The sequence below is a fragment of the Heteronotia binoei genome, chromosome 1 (assembly GCF_032191835.1).
Source record: "Heteronotia binoei isolate CCM8104 ecotype False Entrance Well chromosome 1, APGP_CSIRO_Hbin_v1, whole genome shotgun sequence".
Taxonomy (NCBI): Eukaryota; Metazoa; Chordata; class Lepidosauria; order Squamata; family Gekkonidae; genus Heteronotia; species Heteronotia binoei.
This window is the reverse complement of record NC_083223.1, coordinates 266,543,364-266,563,766: the sequence shown is the minus strand read 5'-3', so window position 1 is coordinate 266,563,766 and position 20,403 is coordinate 266,543,364. Positions and strand designations below refer to the sequence as shown.

At 52.9% G+C, this 20,403-nt stretch overlaps 1 protein-coding gene across 1 annotated transcript in view; it reads right to left on the bottom strand.

Annotated features, from left to right (window-relative positions):
• Positions 1-4,855: 4,855 nt before the first annotated feature.
• The window catches only part of DCST2 (DC-STAMP domain containing 2), a 50,177-nt gene continuing 34,629 nt past the window's right edge, over positions 4,856-20,403 (bottom strand). The window contains exons 12-15 of the mRNA XM_060253247.1: positions 15,540-15,667; positions 12,287-12,380; positions 9,707-9,967; positions 4,856-5,150 (exon numbers count right to left, since the gene is read on the bottom strand). Of these exons, the coding sequence (XP_060109230.1) occupies positions 4,856-5,150; positions 9,707-9,967; positions 12,287-12,380; positions 15,540-15,667 (778 nt within the window). The remainder of the gene's footprint in view (positions 5,151-9,706; positions 9,968-12,286; positions 12,381-15,539; positions 15,668-20,403) is intronic.

Sequence of the window (20,403 nt, the reverse complement as noted above, 5' to 3'; positions counted from 1 at the left end):
CAGGGGCGGGGTGGGAACAACCTAAGGAGATTTGTGTCCGCTCAGGATTGCAAAAATAAGCATTTATGTAGGGGAAGAAGGAGGGATCCTGACTTCCTAAGGGGGAAAAGAAAGAAAGGAGGGAGGGCTGAAATTGGGAGTGAGGCAGTGGTGGCAGTTGGCACCACGCAGGCCTCAGGCCCTGTTCTCCCCCCCCCCCCTGCCTTCTTTTTAAGGTTCCGTCCTCCATTTTGGAAGGCTGTGACCGGGTGGGGGAGAAGAGACACCGCCAGACTCTGTGGAAAAAAAGTGTCGAAGAGGCTTGGGAGAGAGCCAGGCCGCCTGGTTTCCATGCCCACTTCGAGGGCGCGCTGCCCTCCTCCCGCTGAACTTTTGTGAAGCAAAAAAAAGAAAGAAAGGAGACAGGGGGAGGCTTAAGTGATCTTTTATTTTCCTTCCCCCTTTGAGACATGGCAGCTCTTTTTGAGGCCTGTGCCAGGCTCGGAGACTTTGCCTGGCGCAGGGGGTGGGGGTGGCGGTGTTCTTCCCACCCAGGGCAGCCACTGTCCTGACCGGAGGAACAGGCCGTGCCTAGCTGGGGCTGCGGCACCTTGTTCCTTGGCACTGTGTCAGGCTGGGCCCATGCTGCCCCCTGCTGTCTCTCTTGCACTCCGGATTCTCTCACCGTCCTCCATCCACCCCATAGGGGTGGAGAGGATAACTCCCCACAGGGAGGGCCTCCTGCCCGCAGGTACACCCCTCTTTCCAAAGACATTTTAGCACTTGAGTGGGTGGGAAACGGGGGTCCGTCTCTTCCTAAATCATAGATTTATGCCTCCACAGTAAAAATTACACTGTGTATCGGGAAGGGGGGTGGGCGGGTTAGGGTTGCACACAATTGCACCCCCCCCCTTTATGTCCTGGAGCTTTAAATGTGCCCCCTATTCTCTACCATTTTATTGCACTAGAGGGTCCCAGTCAATGGGGGAGCGGGGGGCGGGGATCACCAATATAGGGGTCAGGCTGGCATACAACAGGGTGGTGGTGGGTGGGTAGGTGAATCCAGCCTCTCTCCCCGGCCCCCTCCTGCCACCTGTTTGCACATTCCTTGAGTTTCCAATTCCCCCCTTTGCAGGGGGGGGGGGCAGAATTGCTTTATTTGTCGTCGTCGTGGGGGCGGGGGGGAGAGAGGGGGGGCCGCGGGTAGGCGAGAGGCCCCCTCGAGTATTAATTCAGAGTTTATCTATATTTAAGATATGATGTAATATATTATTTTTGAGCTCTGCTTTCCTCCAAACCATCTTGCTCCAACCCGCCCCCGCCCCCTAGAAGCGGTGCCCTGGGGTCTCTCACCACAGAGGAGACAAAGGAGGCGGGGGGGGGGGCGGTCTTGGGTGTCTTCCTCGGCTTCAAAGTGCCTGTATGATTAAACTTGAATTTTTAGCTACTTGAAAGAAAGAAAAAGTCCATTAATCGCAGTGTAGGGCTCAGCCGGGCGGGTCTTTTCCCCCAATGGGTTTGACTCTGCCTGGGTTATACTCAGGGCTTATTTTTGTAGCAGGAGCTCCTTTGCATATTAGGCCCCACCCCCTGATGCAGCCAATCCTCCTGGAGCTTACAGTAGGCCCCATACTAAGAGCCCTGTAAGCTTTCAGAGGATTGGCTACATCAGGAGGGTGTGGCCTAATATGCAAAGGAGTTCCTGCTACAAAAATAGCTCTTCATCCACATTTTTTTCTGGTCTTTTCTTCCCTGCCTTCTTTAGGATTCCCCCCCCCCTTCCTGGTTGCTGCTTCTCAGCCATTGAGGGGAGGGGGATGTGCTTTTGGGAGGGGGCTCAGGGGAGTCTTCCTGCTAACTTTTCAGGTTGGTTCTGCCCCCTCCACCAGCAGCGTGGGGGGGGGGGCAGTAGGTAATATGCATCCTGGAGGAGATGGGGGGCAACTCCCCCTCTCCTGCCTAGCGTTCTGTTTCTCCCGGTGACTTGTCCGTTGACGCTGCTTCACAATAAAATGGAAAGCAGGGAGCCTCTGGCCTACAGCGTGGTTTCTGGTGTCCGCGTATGTTGGGGAGGGGCTGCAAGGGGAGGGGTGGGAGGAGGTACGGGGAGGGGCCATGGCTCAGAGGTAAAGCATCTGGTTGGCACACAGAAGTTCCCCGGTTTGCCTAGTCGGAAGGACCAGGGGGGTGGGTATGGGAAAGACCTCTGCCTGAGACCTTGAAGAAAATGATATTGGATTTGTACCCCACCCTTCCCTCTGAATCTCAGAGTGGCTCACAATCTCCTTTATCTTCTTCCCCACAACAGACACCCTGTGAGGTGGGTGGGGCTGAGAGGGCTCTCACGGCAGCTGCCCTTTCAAGGGCAACCTCTGCCAGAGCTATGGCTGACCCAAGGCCATTCCAGCAGCTGCAAGGGGAGGAGTGGGGATTGAAACCCGGTTCTCCCAGATAAGAGTCCGTACATTTAACCACTGTCTCTCCCTAGGGAGCTGCTGCCGTTCTAAGTGGCCTATACTGACCTTGATAGACTGAAGGCCTGATTCAGTATAAGAAGAAAAATTGCAGATTTATACCCCGCCCTTTTCTCTGAATCAAAGCAGCTTACAATCGTCTTTATCTTCTTCCCCCACAACAGACACTCTGCTAGGTGGGTGGGGCCTAGAGAGTTCTCCCAGGGCCGGATCTACGGGGGGGGGGGCTTGCTCCAGGCACCAATGGAGGGGGGCCACCAAATTTGGAATGGAGTCCATTGTATTCTATGGGACCATAAGATAGAATAGCCCATAAGGGGGTGTCATTTTTTAATTTTGCCTCCCCTCAAAAAGCATGTAGATCTGGTCCTGAGCTCTCTCAGAAGCTGCCCTTTCAAGGACAACTCCTGCAAGAGCTATGGCTGACTCTAGGCCATTCCAGCAGCTGCAAGTGGAAGAGTGGGGAATCAAACCCAGTTCTCCCAGATAAGAGTCTGCGCACTTAACCGCTAAACTGGCAGCTTCGCGTGCATTTTTAAGTGGAGAGTCCATGGTTCAGTGGCAGAGCATTGGCTCTGTGTGCAAAAGTTCTCTAGTGTCTCTGATTGAGTCCCCGGCATCTCCAGTGAAAAGGATCTGGCAGCGGGATGCTGTGAAAGACCACTGCCTGAGACCCTGCAGAGCAGCTGCCAGTCTGAGTAGACAGCCCTGACCTTGAGGGACCTGATGGTTTGGTTCAGCGTAACGTGGCTTTGTGGCTGCGTAATTCCAAGCTGACCCCGGTCGCTGATCCCCAGTGCTCGTCTCAGCAGTGGGAGGCATGCAACTCTAAAAGCCCTCCCACTGTTGCCCCTCAAGCACCAAGAATACATAGCATCACTGCCCCAGACATAATAGTCTTCCACTGGGAAAAATGCAGAAAAGGGCAACTAGAATGATCGAAGAGTTGGAACGCTTTCCCCATGAAGAAAGGTTAAAGCGCTGGGGGCTCTTTAGCTTGGAGAAACGTCAGCTGTGGGGTGACATGATAGAGGTTTACAAGGTTATGCCTGGGATGGAGAAGATAGAGAAGACTTTTCTTCCTTTCTCACAATAGGAGAACTCGTGGGCATTCAATGAAATTGCTGAGCAGTCAGGTTAGAACGGATAAAAGGAAGTCCTTCTTCACCCAAAGGGTGATTAACATGTGGAATTCACTGAATTCACTGCAACTGGAGGTGGCAGTGGCTGCAAACATAGCCAGCTTCACGAGGGGATTGGATGAAAATCTGGAGGTCCATCAGTGGCTATTAGCCATAGCGTATTGTTGGAACTCTGTATGGGGCAGTGATGCTCTGTATTGGTGCTTGGAGTTGGAACTCTGTATGAGGCAGTGATGCTCTGTATTGGTGCTTGGAGAAGGGGGGACAACAGTGGGAGGGCTTCTATTGTCCTGGCCCCACCGATGGACCTCCTGATGGCGCCTTGTTTTTTTGGCCCCTGTGTGACACAGAGTGTTGGACTGGATGGGCCATTGGCCTGATCCAACATAGCTTCTCTTATGTTCTGAGCAACCTGAGGTATATTTTTTTAAAATAAGTTCTTACCAAGCGAGGATCTGTGGCTCAGAAGCAGAACATCTGCTTGGCCTGCAAGTCCCAGGCTCAGTCCTCGACAACTCCAGTTTAACGGACCGGAGAGTTAGAGGGGATTGGAGCAGAGGTCCATCAGTGGCTATTAGCCACAGTGTATTGTTGGAACTCTCTGTCTGGGGCAAGTGATGCTCTGGATTCTTGGTGGGGGGGCAACAGTGGGAGGGCTTCTAGTGTCCTGGCCCCACTGGTGCCTGGTTTTTGGCCACTGTGTGACCCAGAGTGTTGGACTGGATGGGCCATTGGCCTGATCCAACATGGCTTCTCTTATGTTCTTATGGCCACTGTGTGACACAGAGTGTTGGATTGGACGGGCCATTGGCCTGATCCAACATGGCTTCTCTTATGTTCTTATGGCCACTGTGTGACACAGAGTGTTGGACTGGATGGGCCATTGGCCTGATCCAACATGGCTTCTCTTATGTTCTTATGGCCACTGTGTGACCCAGAGTGTTGGACTGGATGGGCCACTGGCCTGATCCAACATGGCTTCTCTTATGTTCTTATGGCCACTGTGTGACCCAGAGTGTTGGACTGGTTGGGCCATTGGCCTGATCCAACATGGTTTCTCTTATGTTCTTATGAGTGCTGTGCACGGGAGCAAAGGAAAGCGTGCAACATGTATAGCCCTCCCTCGTCTTCCTGCACTGCAATGCTGTGATTAGCTGCGGCTCTCCTTGGTGCACGCCCGCAGTGAGAAGTGCATGATTTTGTGACTTTTGCACGCATTCATGTGCATTTATTGACGCGGTGCCTATCACTATTTAATATCTAAGTATCCCGTTTAAGAAAGAGAAAGGGCAGACGAACCGGTTGGATATTCCTCCCTGTCGGCTCTATGACACCCTTCAGTTTCTCCATCCCTAGTGACCCCATTGGCTGTCCTCCTTCCAGCTCCAGCAGGGGACCTCCCTCCGGTTTCTCCTCCTCCGGGGGCCTTCTGTCCGGTTTGGTCTCCACCTGCAGGGGGTGCCCCTCCGATTTCACCTCCTCCAGCTCCTCGGACCTGGGGGCGGGTCCCTCGCTGCCGCTTCTCTCTGGCTGATCTTGATAGGTGAAATCCAGGCTGTTGGAAGAGAAGGGGGAGGGGGGGAGAGCCTGTGTGATGCTGGCTCAGCCACATCCAGCTGTAGACCTTCTCTGAGCTGCTGGCATCTATTGCAGGGGTGGCCAAACTGTGGCTCAGTAGCCACATGTGACCCTTCCACGCATACTGTGTGGCTCTTGAAGCCCCCATCCCCCCATTGGCTAGCTTGGAGAAGGCATTTGTCCCTTTAAACCACTTCTCCATGCCAAGCAAGCCGGCAGCTTGGAGAATGCAGTTAAAGTTAAAGTTGCTTTCTTTCCACCTCCCTCCCTCCTGTGATCTATTTGCCTTCCTTTCTTCCTTGCTGCTCTCAAACATCTGACATTTATTCTATGTGACTCTTACGTTAAACAAGTTTAGCCACCCCCGGTCTATTGACTTTCTGCTACATTATTTATCGCAATTTACTTCATTTACACTCCACTGTTCTCTGCAATGGGGACACAAAGTGGTTTATTACCAACATCCTTTCTCTTCCATTTTTTCCTCACAACAGCCCTGTGAGGTAGGTGGGGCTGAGAGGGTGTGACTGGTCCAAGCTCACCCAGCCAGCTTCCATGGCACAAGTGGGGATTTGAACCTGGGCCTCCGAAATCCTAGTTGGACACTCTAACTATACCCCCAACACTGGTCGTTTGGGAAAGTGCTCAGAATTCTTCTGCATCTCTCTAACCTCTTGGTGATGTAGAATGGGGTAGTATAGCCCAGGGGTGGTCAAACTGTGGCTCAGGAGTCACATAGTGTGGCATAAATCACTTCTCCCAGCAAAACCAGCTAGTGGCTTGGAGAATGCACTTAAAGTTGCTTTCTTCCACCTCCCTGCCCCATCTTCCTTCCTTCCTTCCTTCCTTCCTTCCTTCCTTCCTTCCTTCCCTGCCTCCCTCCCTTCCTTCCCTGCCTCCCTCCCTTCCTTCCCTCCTTCCTTCCCTCCCTCCTTCCTTCCCTCCCTCCTTTCTTCCCTCCCTCCTTTCTTCCCTCCCTTCCCTCCTTCCTTCCCTCCTTCCTTCCCTCCCTCCTTCCCTCCTTCCTTTCTTCCCTCTTCCTTCCCTCCTTCCTTCCCTCCTTCTTTCCTTCCCTCCCTCCTTCCTTCCCTCCCTCCTTTCTTCTCTCCCTCCCTCCTTCCCTCCCTCCTTCCCTCCTTCCTTTCTTCCCTCCCTCCCTCCCTTCCCTCCTTCCTTTCTTCCCTCCCTCCCTCCCGCCCTCCCTCCCTTCCTTCCTTCCCTCCCTCCTTCCATCCTTCCTTCCTTTCTTCCCTCCCTCCCTCCTTCCTTCCCTCCTTCCTTTCTTCCTTCCCTCCTTCCTTCCTTCTTTCAAGCATCTGATGTATATTCTACATGACCCCTTTGGCCACCCGTGGTATAGCCCAATCTCATCAGATCTTGGACGCTTGGCTAGGTGGATGGGGGAGGCCCCCAAGGAAGACTTTGCAGAGGAAGGCAATGGCAAAAAAAAGAAAAGAAATCACCTCTGCTGATTCACTTGCCTCGATCACCCTATGGGGGTCGCCATAAATTGGCTATGACTTGATGCACTTTCCGCACAGAGAGACGTGCAGCCTCTTTCTTTTCTGATCAAAAGGTCTCCAGTTTAAATCTGCAATGTGGAACTGCCCTTTCTTGGGGAGCAGCTGCAGTGCTGACTCAAATGCAAGACTAGGTGTCTCCCCCACCCCCAATATAAAAAGGTCACGGCAGTCTCCTGTACAAGCACCAGTCGTTTCTGACTCTGGGGTGACGTCGCATCACGACGTTTTCATGGCAGACTTTTTACGGGGTGGTTTGCCGTTGCCTTCCCCAGGCATCTACGCTTCCCCCCCCCTCCCCCAGCAAGCTGGGGACTCATTTCACGGACCTTGGAAGGACAGAAGACTGAGTCAACCTCAAGCTGGCTACCTGAACCCAGCTTCCGCCGGGATCAGGTCGTGAGCAGAGGGCTCCGACTGCAGTACTGCAGCTTTACCACTCTGCGCTACGGTGCTGCTTACCCCCAGTAGACCATCAGCAAAGGACGGGGTTGTCTTACATTCGCATATGACTTCCAGTAAAAACAATTTCTCAGGGTATAACTCTTTTTTAGGAGGGGCATCTTACATTCAGGGTTGCATTCCTTTGGAGTAAATATGCTGTTTCTGGAATGCCATTAAAAACGCTCAGTGGTAGAGCATCTGCTCGGGAAGCAGAAGGTCCCAGGTTCAATCCCCGGCATCTCCAACTAAAAAAGGCTCCAAGCAAATAGGCGTGAAAAACTTCAGCTTGAGACCCTGGAGAGCCCCTGCCAGTCTGAGTAGACGACTCTGACTTTGATGGACGGATTCAGTATAAGGCAGCTTCATATGTTCATGCAGTGGTCTAAATGGAACACGCAAGCTGTGGTGGGCAGACTTCTGCCTGAGAAGGGCCAGAGCACATTGGTCTATCTGGTTCCTATTTTCTCCTGCCCTTCTCTATGGGTACAGCCTCCTGGCGTTTAGGAGCAGTCTCTGGGGCAGGACTTAGCAGTGTGGAGTCCCTGAGAGGATTGCTCTTGAGACAACAGCTCTGAGAGAACGGAGACTGGCCCAAGGTCATCCAGCTGGCTGCATGTGGAGAGGAGTGGGGGAATCAAACCAGGTTCTCCCAGATTAGAGTCCGCTGCTCTTAACCGCTACACAAACTGGCTCTCAGTAGATGGGCTAGCTCTGCCAGGGTTGAAAGTGGGCTGGTATACAGAGTCCTGGTGGTAAGAAAGTATCCTAAATGGTACCTCCAGTCTTCTCCTGTGAGTCCCAGAGGGGCAGAGAGTGCTGGTATAACAGCGCGCCTCGCGGTCTCACTGGATCGCTTCTATATGCGGCTTATGGCTACCCCAGCCCCTCTTCCGCCTCAGTTCTTCCTTTTGAATTTTTACCTCATGACTATGAAACGCAAGGGGTGGGTGTAATATGGGTTTCTCACTACTAGTCTCTTCGGGGGTTTTGTTTTGCTTTCAGATGGATATAACTTAGTTGGTAGGGGACCACAGCAGTTTTGATAGTTTTCCCAATATACTGGCACCAGAGAACTTTAAAGTAAACCACAGAAATTTATTAACATACACACACCGTCTTCAACTGGGGAATGGGAAATATATACATGGGCTATATTATATCTTAAGCAGTTAACAGTTTCTTCGTAGTTCAGGCTTTATAATATCAAGTTCGCTTAGGTCTTTCAGGTTTCACAGATCATACAGCTTTCACTCTCCAACACTATTCTGGGTTGGCCTCTTGGGTATAATGTGCCGAGTCCCTTAAGTCGACTGGTGTCTCTTCTCCCAGCCCTTCAGACTTCTAGACCCACATCTTTCCCTCAACCACCTCTTTAGCTCTTAAGAGAAGTGTCTCTGTGTCTGTGACCTCTCAGGTCTTTTACTGTGACTCTTCTCTAGTCACACACAGCCCCTTGGCTGTCTTTATAGAGTGAACAGTGAGCTCTGCTTCTCTCGAAGACTCTCTTCAGCTCCTGTCTCAGCTCCTTCTGAGACCAACTGCTCTCTTCAGCAGTCTCCCTCAGACTCCGTCTGTCACTAACCGCCCTTAGCCATTAGCTGTCAATCACCTCTGAGAGCTCCGAGCACTCTGGCCCCCACCCTCAGATCACCTGACGCAGGCTCTATGCGTCCTTAGTTTTCTTGTTAACCTGTTCATTACCGTCACAGCTGGTGAGAAAATGATGTGGCCTTCACCACTGGTGGTCAGTTATATAGAATCATAGTTGGAAGGGACCTCCAGGGTCATCTAGTCCAGCCCCCTGCACAATGCAGGAAACTCACAAATAATTCCCCCCAAATTCACAGGATCCTCATCGCTGTCAGATGGCCATCTAGCCTCTGTTTAAAAACCTCCAAGGAAGGAGAGCCCACCACCTCCCGAGGAAGCCTGTTCCACTGAGGAATCGCTCTAACAGTCAGGAAGTTCTTCCTAATGTTGAGCTGGAAACTCTTCTGATTTAATTTCAACCGTTGGTTCTGGTCCTACCTTCCGGGGCCACAGAAAACAATTCCACACCATCCTCTCTATGACAGCCCTTCAAGTACTTGAAGATGGTGATCCTATCACCTCTCAGCTGCCTCCTCTCCAGGCTAAACATGCCCAGCTCCTTCAACCTTTCTTCATAGGATTTGGTCTCCAGACCCCTCACCATCTTCATCACCCTCCTCTGGACCCGTTCCAGCTTGTCCATATCCTTCTTAAAATGTGGTGCCCAAACTGAACACAGTACTCCAGGGGACGTCTTACCAGAGCAGAGTAAAGCGACGCCATCACTTCATGCGATCTGGACACTATACTTCTGTTGATACAGTCCAAAATTGCATTTGCCTTTTTAGCCGCCGCATCACACTGTTGACTCATTTTCAGCATATGGTCCACTAAGACCCCTAGATCCTTTTCGCACATACTACTGCCAATACGAGTCACCCCATCCTATCACGATGCATTGGATTTTCCCTACCTAAATACATCTAATCAGGGCAGGTCCATGTGTTTGCGTGGTTACCTGCCTGTCTTCTAGGCTCACCTGGAGGTAGACCCCGAGCTGGGGGCGCTGCCACCGCTACTTGATTCGCTGTCCTCACTGGAGCTGCTCCCCTCCTCCTTCAGCCGGTCGAGCGTCTTCTGGGCCACCTCGGGGGGCAAGCGGCGGCAGGCTCCCTTCCCCTTTACGGCCCGCTTGATGCGGTGTTTCAGCTCTTGCCGCTGCCGCTCCTCGCTCGGCTGCTCCCGGAGGGCCTTGACGGCCCCCGTCTGCAGGGCCATGGCTTCCTCATCGCTGGAGTCGCTGGAAGGGGAAGATACATCCCTGAGCATCCTGCCCTCGTACCTGATTGCTGCCTGGGCATTACAGTGGCCTAGTCTGGGTTGGCCAAAAACCTGGGGACTTTGGGGGTGGAGCCAGGAGAGGGCGGGGCTTGGGGAGGGGCCTCAGCAGGGTACAAGGCCACAGAGTCCACCCTTCCAAGGAGCCATTTTCTCCAGGGGAGCTGACCTCTGCCCGCTGGAGATCAGTTGTAGAAGCGGGAGTTCTCCAGGCCCAACCTGGAGGTTGGCAACCATACTGGTCATCTCCCATTGGAAAGCCTAGGGGAGGCAGGTAACAGGGTTCCCCTGTACACATTGCCCATGTGGCACCTTCAAATAGTTCTCCTTTTCCCCACGTCATGTCTCAGTTCCTTGAAAAACATCTCTCTCGAACATCTCAGCTCGTCCTATTTACCAGCGGGGGTTACCTTAGATTTCTTCCCGTTCTTTAAATTCCCCTGGTTTTACTATATGCAGTCCTTTCTGTGCTTAGCCCGCCCCCCTCCCCGCCACACTGTGAAATTTTTCCCCCCTTCCAAGCAATTTTTTCAACTTCCTTTACACACCCTGTCATCTTTCAACATTATAAGGCGGGTGGTTTTCCCCTGAGCAGCTGGGATGTTTGTGAACATTCCATGACACACGAGCTCAGCTTGTGGGAGCTTGCACCCTGCAACTGAATGCAAAGGTAGAGCACTTCCCTCCTTTGTGCACCTAATCCTTGGACGGAGGTGAGGGGGATTCCACAGCAGGAATGCACCTACCCCTTGGAATGTATGTGGCGGGAGCTAGTGTGTGAACAGACACATTTATGCAAATACAGTGGAGGTTTCTACCGTTTTTTCTGGAAGTCTCTCTCTTCCTCATTCACAGAAAACATCTTCAGGCCCGGCGGGGGGAACCTCCCCCTACGTCACCAGTGTGATGACGTCACCCGGAAGTGACGTCATCGTGCTGGTGATGTTGTGCGGCGGGCGCTCTAGGCATTTCCGGGGAAACTCTATGGTTTCCCTGGACACTCTAGCCATTTGGGAGGGAAAACTCTGTGGTGCAATAGGTACCATAGAGTTTTACCCTCCCAACTGGCTAGAGCGCCCAGGAAAACCATAGAGTTTTCCCAGAAATGCCTAGAGCGGTCGCGTGCGACATCACCGGCGTGGTGACGTCACTTCCGGGTGACATTATTGCATCTGCTCCAGAACGCAGGGGACTTGACAACCCTAAGCGGGGGGGGCAGGCCACTCCATTCAACCCCTCCCCCGCTTCCATCTGTATGGCCCCTCCACTGGAGGGACTCCGATCTGCCCCCTTTGCTCACCGCCACTCGCCATCGCTCTGAGCAAGTGCAGCATTGCTCAAGAGGAAAACGAGCCCTGCCAGTTCTTTTATGAGTTACCTCCATCCCCGCAACTTGGGCACCTTCCCAATGCGGTTCCCGATCTAGACAGTGAGCACCATGAAGTCTTGCTTGTAGCCCTCAAAGTCAGATGTCTTTTTGGCCTTTGCGCTCCCCTTCCCCCCGCACCTAAAATGTTCTCCTGTGTGGGCCTAGGGTTGCCAATCCCCAGGTGGGGGCAGGGTTTCCCCCGTTTTGGAGGCCCTCCCCCCACTTCAGTGTCATCAGAAATCAAACACTAGCTCCCGCCACATACATTCCAAGGGGCACATTCCAAGGGGCATTCCAATGGGCACTCCATTATTCCCTATGGAGACCGATTTCCATAGAGTTTAATTAAGAATTGATCCGCTGGTATCTGGGGTTCTAGGGAGGCTGTTTTTTGAGATAGAAAAACCAAATTTGCAGCATAGCATCTAGGGCCTCCCCTCGAAACACTGTCCAAGTTTCAAAAGGATTGGAGCTGGGGGTCCAATTCTATGAGCCCCAAAAGGAGGTGCCCTTATCCTTCATTATTTCCAATGGAGGGAAGGCATTTAAAAGGTGTGCGGTCCCTTTAAATGTGAAGGCCAGAACACCCTTTGGAATTCAGTTATGCTTGTCACACCCTTGATCCTGGCTCCACCCCCAAAGTCCCCAGATATTTCTTGAATTGGACTTGGCAACCCTACCTGGGCACTCCCATCTAAACATTTCTGGCTACGGGCCTGTCTGTCTTGCTCTCTGGCCTTGAATTGTGACTAAAGGCCCCTCTTTGCCTTTGGACAGACGGGCATGGCGCAGAAGGCTTCCCCCTTGACGACCCCGAACCTTTGACCCGGGGCAAGGAATGCCACCCTGGCTCCTCCTTCATCCCGGCCTCACTGACCTCCCCCTGTTGTGCTTTTCCATTTGTTCACTCACATCTCCTCGTCCAGATCACCCTGAAAGGTGAGGGGGCCCATGCAGATGGAGCAGATGTTGTTCAAGAGCTGGAAGCATTTGGGGCAGTAGATCCCTGGGGAGGAAGGCCAAAAGTCACCTGATGTCAGACAGAGGGGGTTTAACCTCACTGTTTCTCCAAGGAGATCGGGGCGGCACACGCAGCTGTCTTTAGCTCATGGCATTCTCACAACAGCCCTTAAGAGCAGGTGTTCCAGGTTCAAAGAACTCTCGAGGCAATGATATGTGAGATCCAGGTTTGCTTACAGGGGAATTTTAATGAAGCATCAAATGTCTCAGAAAATGCAGCTTTTGCTGGGTCTTGGACATACATCCACTCAGAGAGGCTGTCCAGAATCAGAGACCAGGGCCGGCGCGTGGGAGTAGGCCAAGTTGGCGGCCGCCTGGGGCATCACTTGGCCTAGAGGCGCCATGAGAACGTAAGAGAAGCCATGTTGGATCAGGCCAATGGCCCATCCAATCCAACACTCTGTGTCACATAAGAACAGAAGAGAAGCCATGTTGGATCAGGCCAATGGCCCATCCAGTCCAACACTCTGTGTCACATAAGAACTGAAGAGAAGCCATGTTGGATCAGGCCAGTGGTCCATCCAGTCGAACACTCTGTGTCACACAGTGGCCATAAGAACATAAGAGAAGCCATGTTGGATCAGGCCAGTGGCCCCTCCCGTCCAACACTCTGTGTCACATAAGAACAGAAGAGAAGCCAGGTTGGATCAGGCCAATGGCCCATCCAGTCCAACACTCTGTGTCACATAAGAACAGAAGAGAAGCCATGTTGGATCAGGCCAATGGCCCATCCAGTCCAACACTCTGTGTCACATAAGAACAGAAGAGAAGCCAGGTTGGATCAGGCCAATGGCCCATCCAGTCCAACACTCTGTGTCACATAAGAACATAAGAGAAGCCATGTTGGATCAGGCCAGTGGCCCCTCCCGTCCAACACTCTGTGTCACATAAGAACATAAGAGAAGCCATGTTGGATCAGGCCAGTGGTCCATCCAGTCGAACACTCTGTGTCACACAGTGGCCATAAGAACATAAGAGAAGCCATGTTGGATCAGGCCAATGGCCCCTCCCGTCCAACACTCTGTGTCACATAAGAACAGAAGAGAAGCCATGTTGGATCAGGCCAATGGCCCATCCAGTCCAACACTCTGTGTCACATAAGAACAGAACAGAAGCCAGGTTGGATCAGGCCAATGGCCCATCCAGTCCAACACTCTGTGTCACATAAGAACAGAAGAGAAGCCATGTTGGATCAGGCCAACGGCCCATCCAGTCCAACACTCTGTGTCACATAAGAACAGAAGAGAAGCCATGTTGGATCAGGCCAATGGCCCCTCCAGTCCAACACTCTGTGTCACATAAGAACAGAAGAGAAGCCAGGTTGGATCAGGCCAATGGCCCATCCAGTCCAACACTCTGTGTCACATAAGAACAGAAGAGAAGCCATGTTGGATCAGGCCAATGGCCCATCCAGTCCAACACTCTGTGTCACATAAGAACAGAAGAGAAGCCATGTTGGATCAGGCCAATGGCCCATCCAGTCCAATACTCTGTGTCATACAGTGGCCAATATATGTGTGTGTGTGTGTACATATACATACATGCATACATACACACACACACACATATATATATACACTGTGGCTAATAGCCACTGATGGACCTCTGCTCCATATTTTTATCCAATCCCCTCTTAAAGCTGGCTATGCCTGTAGCTGCCACCACCTCCTGTGGCAGTGAAATAAGTGGGGCTGAGAGAGCTCTGACAGAAGCTGCCCTTTCAAGGACAACCTCTGCCAGAGCTATGGCTGACCTGAGGCCATTCCATGAGGAACCCCCTCTCCCCATGCCCCGCCCCCGCTGCCATCCTGACTTCGCAAAGTTGGGGTGTGTGCCAGTGACATCGTGACGTCACTGGTGCATGCAAATTTAGCCGTGGAGGGGTGGAGGAGCAGGATCCGGCCTGGGGCGCAGGAAGCTCTAGCGCCGGGCCTGTCAGAGACCACATGCATTACTGAAACTCAGCATCTTAAGAGCAGGGGGTTGGATTCAGACCCGTAGCGCCTTATGGGGCCCAGAGAGCTCCACCTCCTTGTGGATTTTATGGGCCCCCTCTCCAAGCCTTGGCTCCCCCCTCCCCGTTGGGACCCCTCACCCCCATTGCCTCAGCACATGAAGCAGGAGAAGAACTAGAGATTTATACCCCACCCTTCTCCCTGGATCAGAGGCTCAGAGAGCCTTACAATCTCCTATATCGTCTCCCCCCACAACAAACACCCTGCGAGGTGGGTGGGGCTGAGAGAGCTTTCACAGACGCTGCCCTTTCAAGGACAACTCCTGCAAGAGCTATGGCTGGCCCAAGGCCATTCCAAGAGGCTGCAAGTGGAGGAGTGGGGAATCAAACCAGTTCTCCCAGATAAGAGTCCGCACACTTCACCACTACACCAAACTGGCTCTACACCAAACAAGCAGGTAGCGGCGCCGGCAAGCTGTTGACAACTGAAGCACTCTGTGCAGAATTGGGTGGGTGGGCGTGCAGATTTTGAAAGTTGGGCGGGTAGGTGGGCAGCCAGCCCCACCCCCTGCTCTCAGCAGCCCTTAATCCGGCCATGAAGAGCTGGGGGCTCCCTGTGCTGCCTTGTTTTCCACCGGGCTAGCAGCCCTAAGGCCAACAAAGAACAGTCCTGTAAGCTCTTGGAGGATTGGCTACATGAGGGGTGTGTGGCCTAATAGCAAAAGGACTCCTGCTACAAAGAAAGCCCTGGGAATGAGTGTCACAAAGGTGTGGAGATTAGAACCCAGGCCTCCCTGATCCAAGTTTGACACTCTACCCATTACGCCTTTTTAAAAACACACCCCTCCTGGAGGTTGGTAACCCTACCTGTGGGTCTTCTTGTCACCCACCCAACCCACCCTCTACACAGAGGTAAAGGCAGAGATTTGGAGAGGGCTGCTCTATCTCCATTCCCTCTACCCAGTCCCAGCTCCTCCCTGCTTTCCCTTCCTTTATACCAGGGGTGGCCAACGGTAGCTCTCCAGATGTTTTTAGCCTACAACTCCCATCAGCCCCAGCCAGCATGGCCAATGGCTGGGGCTGATGGGAGTTGTAGGCAAAAAAACATCTGGAGAGCTACCGTTGGCCATCCCTGCTTTATACCCTTTCATCCCACATTCGCCCAGCCTCTCCTGCCCTCCAGTTTCTAACCTCGGCAACCTGGTGTGCTGCAGGTGACAAAATCTTCACTGGCTGTGCCTTCACGGACGCTTCCACAGCCCATGCAGGAAGACTCGTGAATGCCGAGCCTCTTGACGATCCAGCCCAGCACAGGTATCCTGCAAGGGAAATGAGGGTGACATTACAGTAGGCCGGCTCTGGGCCCCTGTCCCAGTTTGAGGAGGAGCTGTGGCTCAGTGGAAAAGCCTCTGCTTGGCATGCAGAAGGTCCCAGGTTCAGTCCCCGGCATCTCCAGTTAAAAGGACCAGGCAGAAGGTGATGGGGAAAGATCCCCACCTGAGACCCTGGAGAGCTGCTGGCAGTCTGAGTAGACAATACTTCCCTTGATGGACTGAAGGTGGGGCGCGGTTCAGTGGTAAGCACCTCTGCTTGGCATGTAGAAGGTCCCAGGTTCAATCCCTGGCATCTCCAGTTAAAAGGTTCAAGGAGGAGGTGATGGGAAAAGACCTCTACCTGGACAGCTTCTGCCAGTCTGAGCAGGCAATACGACCCTTGAAGGACTCAGGGTGGGGAGGGGCTGTGGTTCAGTGACAGAGCCTCTGCTTGGCATGCAGAAGGTCTGAGGTTCAATCCCTGGCATCTCCAGCTAAAAGGAGATGGGAAAGACCTCAGCCTGAGACCCTGGAGAGCTGCTGCCACTCTGAGTAGACAATATTGCCCCTGATGGACCAACAGTCAAAGCAGCTGCATATATGTGTGTTATCAGGGAAGATGATAATGTTTCCTCTAAGCTGAGTTAGCGTGAGCCAGCTCAGAGATTCGTAGCCTCCAGCTCACACATTTTTGTCTTAGCTCATAAAAAATAGCCCCAGAGCATAGCAATTAATGCAGAAGCTCACAACTTTAACACCAGTCGCTCACAAAGTAGAATTTTTTTGCTCACAAAACTCTGCAGCTTAGAGGGAACATTGAATGCCCATTGGCTTCTCTTATGTTCTTATGGTCACTGTGTGACACAGAGTGTTGGACTGGATGGGCCATTGGCCTGATCCAACATGGCTTCTCTTAGGTTCTTATGGTCACTGTGTGACACAGAGTGTTGGGCTGGATGGGCCATTGGCCTGATCCAACATGGCTTCTCTTAGGTTCTTATGGCCACTGTGTGACACAGAGTGTTGGACTAGATGGGCCATTGGCCTGATCCAACATGGCTTCTCTTATGTTCTTATGGCCACTGTGTGACGCAGAGTGTTGGACTGGATGGGCCATTGGCCTGATCCAACATGGCTTCTCTTATGTTCTTATGGCCACTGTGTGACACAGAATGTTGGACTGGATGGGCCATTGGCCTGATCCAACATGGCTTCTCTTATGTTCTTATGGCCACTGTGTGACACAGAGTGTTGGACTGGATGGGCCATTGGCCTGATCCAACATGGCTTCTCTTATGTTCTTATGGCCACTGTGTGACACAGAGTGTTGGACTGGATGGGCCATTGGCCTGATCCAACATGGCTTCTCTTATGTTCTTATGGCCACTGTGTGACACAGAATGTTGGACTGGATGGGCCATTGGCCTGATCCAACATGGCTTCTCTTATGTTCTTATGGCCACTGTGTGACACAGAGTGTTGGACTGGATGGGCCATTGGCCTGATCCAACATGGCTTCTCTTATGTTCTTATGGCCACTGTGTGACACAGAGTGTTGGACTGGATGGGCCACTGGCCTGATCCAACATGGCTTCTCTTATGTTCTTATGGCCACTGTTTGACACAGAGTGTTGGACTGGATGGGCCATTGGCCTGATCCAACATGGCTTCTCTTATGTTCTCTTATGTTATGTGCATGCAGAAGGTCCTAGTTCAATCTCAAGCAGTGCCTGTTAAAAGGATCAGGCTTGAGGGGATGGGAAAGACCTCAGCCTGAGACCCTGGAGAGCTGCTGCTGGTCTGAGTAGACGACACTTCCCTTCATGGACCAAGGGAAGCATAAGGCAGCTTCGCATGTGTGATTTTCCAGGACTCCAGAGGACAGTTTTGGGAACAGAGTTCAGTCGGAGAAGCTCAGCTTTCGTTTTTGGTAATAGCCCTGGGGTAGGGCGAACCGTTGTTCCGCAGGAGGGCTGGGCCAGATCAATCGATTAATATATCTGGAGGTCAACTACAAAGGTTCTTCTGATGAATCCTGTCCTGGATCTGATCTCGTCAGGTCTTGGAAGCCAATGGGGTTGGCCGGGGGTCGTTTTGTAGGAAAATAGGTGGCAGCAGAGCTTTTTTATAATAGAAAAAGCCCGGCAGGAACTGTTTTGCACGTTAGGCCACTCCATCTGACATCATCATTGTTTCATACAGGGCTTTTTTTGCAGCAGGAACTCATTTGCATATTAGGCCACACCCCTTGACACCAAGCCAGCCGGAACTGCGTTCCTGTACACAACTGCTCTAAAAACAAACAAAAAAAGCCCTAGGTGGCAAAGCTCGAGAAAGGAGAGCCCCGGGCGAGTGAGGCCTGCTTGGGCTGGCCAGAGATCCAGCCAGCCCAAGCAGGCCTCGCTCTTCTGGGCCGCCCCCCAGTCAAAAGCCACCTGTCACCCAAAATCACATAAGAAGTGGGAAAGGGTGGCGCAGGCTTCTCCAGGGGTTAACCAGGGCCGCTGGTAGTGAGGCAAAGCTCCTGGGGGCCGGCTGGCTGCCCCCTCTCCTAATCCAGGGATTGTTATGCAGCTGCACCTCTTATTCAATGGACAAGGGAGGTGGTGAGGAAGAGGGGGAATCCTCAGAAAGGTTCAGGAGCATTGCTTCTGTGAGCGCCTGCTGAATCTGAGGCCACCAAGGAAGCCAAGGGCCGCCATGCAGAGGCGTTCCTTGTTACAGGGAAGCAGCCCCGGCAGACCCCTGCACCATGTTCTCCTCCTAGGGTTGCCAAGTCCAATTCAAGAAATATCTGGGGACTTTGGGGGTGGAGCCAGGAGACTTTGGGGGTGGACCAGGAGACATTGGGGCGGAGCCAGGAACAAGAGTGTGACAAGCATAACTGAACTCCAAGAGAGTTCTGGCCATCACATTTAAAGGGACAGCACACCTTTTTAAATGTCTTCCTTCCATAGGAAATAATGAAGGATAAGGGCACCTTCTTTTGGGGCTCATAGAATTGGACCCCCTGGTCCAATCGTTTTGAAATTTGGGGGATACTTTGGGGAGAGGCACTAGATACTATATTGAAAATTTGGTGCCTCTACCTCAAAAAACAGCTCCCCCAGAGCCCCCGAAACCTCCAGATCAATTCCCCATTATACCCTATGAGAAGACGTTTCCCTCTCCACCCCCTCCACCCCCCCCCCCCCGTTTCTGGGAAATCTGATGCAGGGGACAGAACTCACTCACCTCCGGAGGTGCAAAGGCACATGGTCCTTTGGGGGCGTGGCTGGGCTCCCCTCCCTTCACCGGCCAGCTGACTGGGGGCGGGAAGCAACCTGAGAAAACGGAAGAGCTCTGGCTGCCGTTCTCCTCCCTCCCCTCCCCCCGCTTTCCCTTTTATGGCCAGCGGGGGGAGGAGGCTCCAAATCTGGAGTCTCCAGGCCTAGCGGGGGATTTGGGAACCCTATCTCCTCCCCCCCCCAAACGCCCTCTGTTGAAATTGAAAGTGATGTCATCGCACAGACCGAGTGAGCGGGGGATGAGGGAGCGGCGGGCGGTGCACAAGAGTGCTGCCGTGCCGCCACTTTCCCCCGCAGCACGCTCTTTATAAGAACATAAGAGGACATAGGAGAAGCCATGTTGGGTCAGGCCAACGGCCAATCCAGTCCAACACTCTGTGTCACACAGTGGCCACAAAACCCAGGTGCCATCAGGAGGTCCACCAGTGAGGCCAGAGACCCTAGAAGCCCTCCCACTGTTGCCTCCCCAAGAACCAAGAATACAGAGCATCACTGCCCCAGACATAAGAGAAGCCATGTTAGATCAGGCCAGTGGCCCATCCAGTCCAACACTCAGTGGCCAAAAAAACCAAGTGCCATCAGGAGGTCCACCAGTGCAGCTAGAAGCCCTCCCACTGTGCCCCCCCCCCCAAACACCAAAAATACAGAGCTTCACTGCCCCAGACAGAGAGTTCCAACAATACGCTGTGGCTAATAGCCGCTGATGGACCTCGGCTCCGTATGTTTATCCAATCCCCTCTTGAAGCTGCCTATGCTTGTAGCTGCCACCACCTCCTGTGGCAGTGAATTCCACGTGTTAATCACCCTTCGGGAGAAGAAGTCCTTTGAAGGCTCTGAAGAGCGCACTCTTTTAGCTGTGCCCGGCCACTTTGGGGTTGAAAGTGGCTGAGCAGCGCCTTCGTATTGCACCGAGTGCAATGGGAAGGCGCCCCTTGGCCACTTTTTACCCAAAAGACAATGGGCACTGCTAAAGCAGTGCGCTCTTCAGGGGCTTCCAGGGAAGCCTCTGAAGAGTGTACTGCACCGCGTACGGCTCCTCCGTGCCTGCCTTCGAGGCAGGCTTGGAGGAGAGCTCTGCAAAGGCAAGGGGAAGTAAGGGGGAGCCTGGTGGTGCCCCCAGGGCAGGGTAGCACCCCAGGCAGCTGCTTACTTCCACGCGCCAGCCCTGCGTGGAAGGGAAGAAGGAATACCTCTGCTTTCTTGTATTGTGTGTGTGTGTGTGCGCGCGCTCAAGCATGTGCCTGGAAGTAATGGCTGACTTCTGGGACTGGGAGGCAAGGACATTCAGAGAGAAGAAGGGTTGAATTTATGCCCCACCCACCCTTCACTTGGAGCCGCTTACAATCACTCTTGGTGTTGTGGTGAAGTGCGCGGACTCTTATCCAGGAGAACCAGGTTTGATTCCCTACTCCTCCACTTGCAGCTGCTGGAATGGCCTTGGGTCAGCCATAGCCC